Below are 9,087 nucleotides of genomic sequence, written 5' to 3'. Positions count from 1 at the left end.
AGCCTTTTTAGTGTATAGGGTGAATACCCAGTGGTCCTCATTGTTCTAGCTTCAAGCTGCAATGCTTCAAGAAAGTGTAACCCCAGTTGGACCACATCATAAGATCTGCATGATCAATGTTATGCCGGGGAGGGAGAGAGGACGAAAGGGAGGTGTGCTTTTCCATTCTCATGAGATTTACAGTCCACATAAACTGCCATCTTAACCAGAGTGCTTAGTGATAGCATCAACTTTACACCACCCCACCCAATTCATGGCATCAGCAGCCACATCAGCCCTGCCCTGCTCCACTAGACCTTGGTCCTGCTCCTACCACTGTTGATCCTACCTTAATTTCTCTCTAATCCTCACCCCCTCAATTCCCACACTACCACTGCCCTCCTTCTGTAAACAAGGTGGATAGGAGAAAGGAAGCAGTGAGATCTTTAAAAATAGGCCCAGAAAGGAAAAATACTAGACTGAGGCAGGGTTGATAAAGAAAGGGAGAAGGAGTGCAGGCTTGTTTCCTTCACCTAAAATTGCTATATATGATGGCCTGTTGATAATGGACTGTTTCATCATCTTTTTCTTCCAAAGAACATCTAGTTAGTTACTGTCCTCCAGGGCCATATCCTGAGATGTTTTCCTGGTATCAAACTTCCTACTCTAGAATACTTCCTGGTATTCTCTTTCCCATAGATAGATCTGAAACTCCTATTTCTGATTCCCCATTCTAAAACATCCTTTCCCCTAATAATTTTGCCTTCCCCTATATCTTCCCACCATTAATGATCAATAAGTTATATTAGGACCCCCTTAGCTTCTCTCCTGAGAACCAACTGCAAGACCAAAATATCTTGAAGAGCTGGATCTTCCTCAGTTACTTCATAAGAATATTTAAAGATGACTGGTAAGGGGATCTTAACCCTTGACTTGGTGTTGTCAGCACCACACTCTCCCAGGTGAGCTAACTGGCCACCCCTATATAGGGATCCAAACCTGCGGCCTTTGTGTTATCAGCACCACACTCTCCCAAGTGAGACACAGGCCGGCCCAAGAACGTAAACATTCTAAACAAAGAATCAAAAACATTTTTACTGCTCTACACCACAGAAGGAAAGAATGCTTTTCAGACACCCTACAGGAATATCACCCCTGAGCAGCCATTCAGCTTGATCCTTTGTTACCACATAGCCCTCCCAGCCTGGAGCCTGCCAGGCCCACACCCTGCCTCAGCCTGTCTGCTGCCACCTTTGTCAGAACCTGACAAACCCAGTAAGTCCACAAAGAGAAAGCAGGGCCTCTGACCATGGCAGAGGGGCAGCATGGGGGGTCAAGACAAAGGTCTTCAATGAAGATTCATACACGTTCATGTTTCCTGAAGATATTTACTCCTATCCAAACTTATTTAACAAGAAAGGACACAATCCCTAATTTCCCTAGGATCCACGTTTTCAAAGTTTCCCAGGGAATCCATCTTCTGTGGAACCTTCTACCCTAGAACAAGACTCCAGAGCTCTGTTACCTGTTTTTGACACTGGTAGAGGAAAGTCTCAATCTCTGCAAAGGGGAGACAAATTCAACTATTTCCTCTGCCAATTTCTGGGCTGACCTACAAATTCCACCTTACTATTTTCCTTAGGCCTCTGTCTCTTTGTCTGAGGTCACATTTACACGTGTGGTCTGCCATGGGCACTCCTGTCAGGCCATTAAGGGGCACTGTGTTGGCTGACTTGGACTGCCCATGGCTTCCCAGCCAGGGCTTTCAGTACAGTTGCAACTCACCACAGTCTTATGTTGACCTCTAGCTAGCTTCCCAGGAGACTTGGCTTCTGCAGAAGGTCCCAAGTGAGGAAGCAGTAACAGAAAGATCACAAGGATTCCTAAAGTTGTTGGGATAAATATTGGAAACAGTAAGGCGCCCAAATCACACCTTGGCTGAATATACCCAGGTGGGTGCACATTGGGACAGGACGGATTCAATAGAGAATTCTGCCTTGAGCAGGTCACCTCAAAGACTCACCATCCTTACTGGTGCAGGCAGACCTCCTTTTTAGTTCTGTGCTAATTCTTTGCTGCCTCTGCACCTCCTTCACAATGAGCTTCCATTTCCTCTTTACATTAATTACCTGAAAAGCACAGAGGTCATGTGGTTGGCTAGGCAAGGAATACCAGTTCTTGACAACAGGACCCTCTGAATAGCCACCCTATCTGGAGCAAAGAGAAATCCTATTGTTTCTAACCCGTGTGAGTTCTCTGATGACTCACAAGGCGTGAGCTCCGAGAAAAGCTTTCTCCACATTCAGAACATTTATAGGGTCTCTCTCCTGTATGGGTTCTCAGGTGACGAATCCGATTGGAACTATGAGAGAAACTGTCTCCACACTCATGACAGGTATAGGGTTTTTCTCCCGTGTGAATTCTCTGGTGCCTGATTAAATTGGATCTGTGAGAGAAGTTTTCCCCACAAAGGGTACATTTATATGGTTTCTCTCCTGTATGCGTTCTCTGATGTCTGGTGAGGTGCATGCCCTGTCGGAAGCTTTTCCCACAAGTCAAACACTCAAAGAGTTTCTTCTCTGCTTTGTGGGCTCCACGGTTTGTGAGAAAGGGGGTGCTGTCATTCATGGCTTCCCCACACTCAGAGAAGGGGTAAAGTCTCTCCTTTTCATGAGTTCTTTCGTGAATGATGAGGTGTGAACTCCGAGAGAAACTTTTCCCACACTCGGGACACTTATAGGGTCTCTCTCCGGTGTGAATCCTCTGGTGCCGAAGGAGGTTGGAACTGTGAGCAAAGATCTCCCCACACTCGGGGCACTTGTAGGGCTTCTCCCCTGTGTGCGTCCTCTGGTGCCTGTGGAGGTTGGAGTTGCAAGAGAAGCTTTTTCCACATATGTTACACTGATAGGGCTTCTCGCCAGTGTGGGTGCGTTGATGACGAGTTAAGTGGGTATTCTGACTGAAGCACTTTCCACATTCAAGGCACTTATGGGCTTCGTCTCCCAGGTGTGCTCTGTGTAGCGACAGAAAGTGTGAGCTTCCACCAAAGATTTCACTGCACTCTACACCCATACACAGTCTTTCTGCTGCATGTATTCTCTGGTGCCTGATTAGGTTCGAGTTGTTAGAGAAATTTTTGCCGCACAAGGGGCATAAATGGAGTTTCTTTGGCTGCAGTTCCTTTGGTCGCCCCAGTTCTCTGCAACTTGTGGCTCCTGCTAAGGACTGCTCCATTCGATCCTCTGGGGAAGGCTCCCAATGCCCTTCTGCCCTATCACGAGGTCTTCCCTGCTCAGGACTCCAGGGCACCTCCCCTCTGGCCTGGCCAGGGAGCAGAGCCTGAGGGTGGGTGTTCTCAGGGGAAACAGAAGGAGCACTTTCTTTCCGGTTCTCAAATTTCTCTTCCCCTGGCAGAGAGAGAGAGAAACCAACCCCCTACATTATTTCTACACTGGAGAAAAGAAAATCCCACACATCTTCTACTGCCTGTTACACCCAAAGCCCAGAAAGATTAGTTCTACCTCAGTTTCTTATCTTCTCCCTATAGGTAAAGTACTTCAGAGAGGCATCAGGATAAGGGGTGGAGCCATCTCTCAAGCAAGCTCAGACCAGTCTTGGAATTCCCTTCTTGGGGCCTCCCCGCCACCCTCCCACTGTGTCTCTGGCTTCCACCCTTCAGGAATGGGTGGGAGGGAGCAGGGTTCGGACTAGGATGGGGCAGGTGAGCCCAAGAGCGAGTGCCTTCTCATGGATTGCACCCTGGGTTCCTCATTCACCTCCCTGGGATCAGAGTAGGTAGTGGGGATAGAGGAAGTAATGTTCCTTTCTTGCAGCTGTGGTGGGCAGGCCCTGCCCCAAACCCTCAAAGGCCGCACTCTCAACTGCAGGAGCCTTGCTGGGCAGGCTGCTCATCTTTACTCTTTACCTGGAGCTGCGCTTCTGGGGCTTAGGCCGTCCTTCCAACTCTGGACACTGGCACCCCATGGCTTTCCTCCTTGTTCCACCTGGGTGCTTAGGGCCTCCTGACTGGGAATGTGAGACTCTGTTCACAATGAAAGAAGTAGATTTTTATATGACTAATTTCCTCTACAAAGCAGGAGAAGCAAAGATAGTCTTGTTCCCTGCTCTCAGTGGCTAGATACAGACTGCTCAATAAGTCTGACAGCAGTTACTTAGAATATACACTAAACTGTTCACAGTGGTTACCTCTAGAGAAAGAAGTTAGGGAGACTATGGCTTTTTTCTTTTACACTTTTATAGTACTTGGAATTTATTTTGTAATGAGAATGTACACTTCTGTAATTAAAATACAATAAAATGAACACAGACAGGGTGGTCACTTCCTTGAAGAATCAGTTTAATATTATAAAAGAGCCTTGACTCTTACACATAAAATAGAACTAAGTTGGACTGGGCAACTCCACAAGGAGAAAATACAAGATGGACAATCAGAAAAGGACCTGCAGCTGGCTGGTTAGCTCAGCTGGTTAGAGAGCAGCCTTATAACACCAAGGTCACAGGTTTGGATCCCTATACTGGCCAGCTGCCAAAGAAGAAAAGAAAATGACCCGAGGCTCTAAGAGGCCTGAGAGATTGAAACCCCAAAATGTCATTTTTGTACTATGCTAAAAAAACCCAAAAACCTCATTCTACCTCCAGCAAACATGGACTCAAACAGAAGTTTAGTTCCAGCAAACAAACTCTGATCTGATCTTCTCTTTCCATTTAGCACTCACTGAAACAGCTATGTTCAACTTTGGGTGTCACAGCAGTGAAAAGGTGATATGAAAAACCTGGAAGATGGTTCCGATGAGGGGAAACAAAAAACCACTAGTAACCCCTTTGGAGAATCAGTGCAAATGGGTTTATAGCTGTGTGTCTCTTTATACTGGTGTCTGCTTCAACATAGTTATAACCATAATGCACAGTCTTGTTTTATATTGTTCTCTAATAGAGTTCCCCCAACTTGTTACTATGAGAATTTTCATACATACACAGAAAAGTTGAGGGAATTTTACAATACTTGTATACCCTAAATCCAACTATTAGTTTTTTATGTTTCATAGACATCATTTCTAATGTCTGCATAATAGTTAAGCACATAAATACATCTTAATTTATGCTTTCTTGGCCTGTTTTGGATATATACATTGTTTCCTAATTTCCACAAGGCCTTCCCCGCTTCCTGAATTTTATAGTCTGTGAGAGCTAGGAATGTTGATGCCAGTGCTCCTGAAATTCCTGACTTTGGGGAGAGGCCTAGAAATACTAATGGAGCACAGGAAACATAAGTGAGCTCAGAAGAGTATGCATCTTAAAACTACAAGGAATCCAGGACTTAGAGCTCCCCAAGCATCCTAGGACACCAAGCATGTAATGTGGGTAGGTGTCACTGGATTTGATTTACTCTGCCCTACGAAGTCCACTATGGTTCAGACTCTCTTCCTTAGACTCTGACAGCTGAGGCTTGAGTCCAGGGCTGCCTGTAATTGTGCCAACTTTGCCACTTGTCAGATGTTTAACTGATCCTAGTGCAGTGGACTTTGTACAATAGCAGGTCTCCTATGGAGGCTTCTTGGCAGAACTCTAGACCTTATGTCCAGGAGGTGAGTGTCCTAGGGGACAGGACCCTTGTGAGAAACTGCACAGTCATCATCCCTGGAAAAGAAATCCTTACCTAGTGAGTCCACATTCTCATAACTCTCCTGCAACATGTTCCTGGAGAGGTCCCTCTTACTGGGATCCTGATGTCCCCACTCCTCCTGGGAGATGTACACTGCCACGTCCTCTAAGCTCTCAGGCAACTGAAACAGCAGAAGATCTCCTTCAGCCCCTGATGCACCAAGAACAATTCAAGCAGAGTTGTGGGTTAAAGAGGCAAAACCCAGGGGTGCCAAGGACACATGTCATGGGGATGAAAGATGTCAGGCTTATAAGGGAGGTGTGGAGGAGACAAAGAAGGTGGGGGAGATGCTTGTGGTGAGGGAGAAACAATCCTCCAAGTGGCAGAATGACACCCCCACCCCCCAAGAGGAAGACTCCAGGAGAGGAGGACGGGTGCTGGGGGAGGGAGACAATGGGAACTTCCACATCACCTGGGGCCCAGTCATCTCTTTGTCTTCCATATTCCCTTCAGGAGGAAAGAGAGAAAGCCAGGGAGCAGATAATGCTGAAGGTGATAGAAATCATGATGAGAATGGCATTCCTAACTCTTGGCAAGCCAAGGAATAGTACAACACAGTATCCACTCCCCAACACCCAATCTCTGCTCTTAGGATTGAATGTCAAACAAAAGAAGGCAACCGAGGCATAATAAAGTGATATCCAAAATCTGGTTGAGGTCTTCCCTACTGGCCTTCATCACTCCAAAACCCCATCATTCATCTAGCTCTAAATTGACTCTGTTCTGCATACAAAATGGCTCTACTAAGAGAAGTCCCTCCCCTCCCTCCCCCCACCCTTAGAGAACCCAAACCAACACTTCTAGGTCTTTCACTCCACATCTGAGAATCTTCAGAAATTCCTTCTACATGGCACCTGTGCTCCATACTACTGTGTCAAGGGCAACCCCAAAGCCCCACCTCCCCCAAGCTGCCCAGATAACTGTTCCTCACCCCTCTCCTTTACAGCCTGGGGGTCCCTTTTGGGGCTGGGGCCTAGCAGCTCCTGCAGCCTGGGGCCAGGGCTTCGCTCAGTCTCCATTGGCTCCAGCTTGAAGCTCGGTGACACTCGTGCTGTTTCCAGAGGCAAAGGCTCCTCCAAAAGCACTTCTGTTCCCCGCCCATGGTTTGTGACCTGGGAACCAACCCACATCACTCATCATCACAACAGGGCCCAATAGGAAGGGAAATCAGTACAGGGTTCTGAGGGCAAGCCTTCAACAAAACCACAGGCGATCCCTTTGGACCCAGCAAGAGAGAGGGATGGTTTACACTAAAGGCTTTCTTGATCCCATGTGCATGAGTGAAAATGGGAGGGGGAAAGGGGAGGTTCCACTCCCAGTGCACACCTTCCACACACTCATTCCCTTTTATCTCCCCCCACCTTTTCTAGATGCTTCTATTCCTCACTAATATATAAGCTAAACTTGGGTGGCCCTGGGCGCACCTCAGAATCTCAGAGCCAAATTGTTTTTCTAAGTTCACGCTTAACTGACACCCGGCCCTGCAGAGGAGCCCAGACTGTTGACCCTAATGCAATAGCTAAAAGGTATTAAACACCAGTAGTGTGATCAAAACTTTATATGCTGCTTTTTCTTCTAACCTTCAATGTAGCCCTAGAAAATATTTTATTATCCTCATTTTAGCAGTGGAAAAACTGAGGCCTAAAGAGATCAAATAACTTGCCCAAAGTCATAAAGCTAATACTTAAGAGTGAGGATTTGAACACTGGCGATCTAACTCCACGGCTCCCACTATTACCACAGGATCTCCTCCGTGTGGAAAACGGGGCACTCCACTGTTCACTCTGTTCATTTGGGGAAAATCTGGAGAATGAGTGTTACAGATTAAAGTGCAAAAAGGCTTGTAGCCCTCATAAAGTATACTCAGGTCAACCAAGTAAATTCCACAGCGGAACTAGGTCAGCGCGATGTCCCAGTCCTCGGGGCCAAACAAACCGCAGATAAAACAGCTTTTTCTCACCTGTTGCCTCAGTCTCCCAAGCTCTCTCTGCACATCCTCCACAAGTGTCACCGCTTCCTCGCCGCTCTCCGGGTGCAGCTCCTGCACCCTGCTCTGGATCTCCTGGGGCAGGATGGTCAGGAATTGCTCAAGCACCAGCAGCTCCAGGATCTGCTCCTTGGTGCGCATCTCAGGCCGCAGCCACCCATGGCAAAGCTCCTGGAGCCGGCTGAGGGCTTCCCGGGGACCAGCGGCCTCTTGGAAGCGGAACCGTCTGAAGCGCAGGTGAGAGGCCTCGGGGCTGGGCCCTGTGTCGGGCGGGAGCAGCTCCTGGCTCCACGCGCAGTCCTCTTCCAGTTTCACTATCAGGAGCCCTTCCCGTTCCTGGGAGCCCAAGCCCGACGCCATCGTCAGGCCCCCGGCGCGCCTTTGCCCCCAAACCAACCGCGCCCGCCTAGGAAGGCGCCCCGGGGCCCCGAGCAAGGATGGACCGCGTCGGCAGGAGCTGGGGGGCCCAGGGCTCCAATTCCGGCCGAGGATTCCAGCTCCAGTCGGGGCGCAGCCGACTCCGGCGCCTTGGCCTCAGCCGGTCCTGGGCAAAGCCGCGCCGGCCCAGTGGTCCGTCCTCGCCAGAACTTCCCAGAAGTAGGAACCCAGCGCCGCGTTTCCCCAAAGTCCCGGATCCAAGCAGGGCCCGGCCCTCAGCTCCCACGCCGGAAGTCCCGGAGCGCGAGCGGGGCGTCCACAAACCAAAGGCGCCTGCTCGGGACCAACTTCCGGGTTACGTTTTGCGAACTCTAGCGCCCATTGGGTCAGGTCTCGCCACAGACTCACCACCGACCAACGAAAAGGGAATAGTTGATTGAAGGGGCGGGAAGAGCGGGGGACCAATTGGAGGCGAGGGGCGGGACCATGGGGCGAGCCACTGATCCACGGAGGCTTTGGGGGCGGAGCCTCCAAGACCTAGAGAGGAAAATAATCCGAAGGCGGGTGTGACCGGCGGACGGCTCGGGTCCGAGTACCGCAAGAAAGCTTTTTAAAATACAAATCCCCGAGCCACGCGAGATCCAGTGCGACAGAGTGTCGGAGTGAGGCCCGGAAATCTGAACTGTTAACAAGCTCCCCCAGGACATTCCTTCCCAAGGCAGTCCCCACGCGCCTCAGTTACTCCGGGCTTGCAGGGGAGCGTTTCACCAGGGTCCACTCCGCCTCCCGCTCGGCACCGCCCGGAGGCCGGGGAGCCTGCCGCCCCGCCTTGTCAGCGCGCCGCGGGTCCAGAAGTGGCGGAGCCTGCCGGGAGGTGCAGTCCATACCGCAGCGCCACGACTGCGCTTGCGCCCACCTCTGCGCTTGCGCTCTGGTTGAACGCCGCGAGTGTCCCCGAGCCGGGTGGGCTGGGGCTGGCGTCCCCTGCGGCGCTGGGGGCGTGAGGGGCGTGGCTGGGGGTGTTCGGGACGTACCTGGCGGCGATTCCCTCCGCGCCCGG

At 50.1% G+C, this 9,087-nt stretch overlaps 1 protein-coding gene across 2 annotated transcripts; it reads right to left on the bottom strand.

Annotated features, from left to right (window-relative positions):
* Positions 1–941: 941 nt before the first annotated feature.
* On the bottom strand, positions 942–8,142 carry ZNF263 (zinc finger protein 263). Of its 2 annotated transcripts, XM_063098907.1 has the most exons (6): positions 7,623–8,142; positions 6,594–6,774; positions 6,075–6,148; positions 5,657–5,783; positions 3,905–4,021; positions 942–3,386 (listed from the first exon to the last, which is right to left on the bottom strand). In XM_063098907.1, exons 1-6 carry the CDS (start codon positions 8,007–8,009, stop codon positions 2,218–2,220), a joined length of 2,055 nt encoding a protein of 684 aa, XP_062954977.1. In that variant the 5' UTR covers positions 8,010–8,142; the 3' UTR covers positions 942–2,217. The 2 variants fall into 2 exon arrangements, with proteins under 2 accessions (XP_062954977.1, XP_062954976.1); XM_063098906.1 differs by lacking the exons at positions 6,075–6,148; positions 6,594–6,774 and having other exon boundaries at positions 7,623–8,094.
* Positions 8,143–9,087: the final 945 nt, after the last annotated feature.

The sequence above is a fragment of the Cynocephalus volans genome, chromosome 6, assembly GCF_027409185.1.
Source record: "Cynocephalus volans isolate mCynVol1 chromosome 6, mCynVol1.pri, whole genome shotgun sequence".
NCBI lineage: Eukaryota > Metazoa > Chordata > Mammalia > Dermoptera > Cynocephalidae > Cynocephalus > Cynocephalus volans.
Note: the sequence above shows the minus strand (reverse complement) of the source record. Positions and strands in the feature narration are given on the sequence as shown.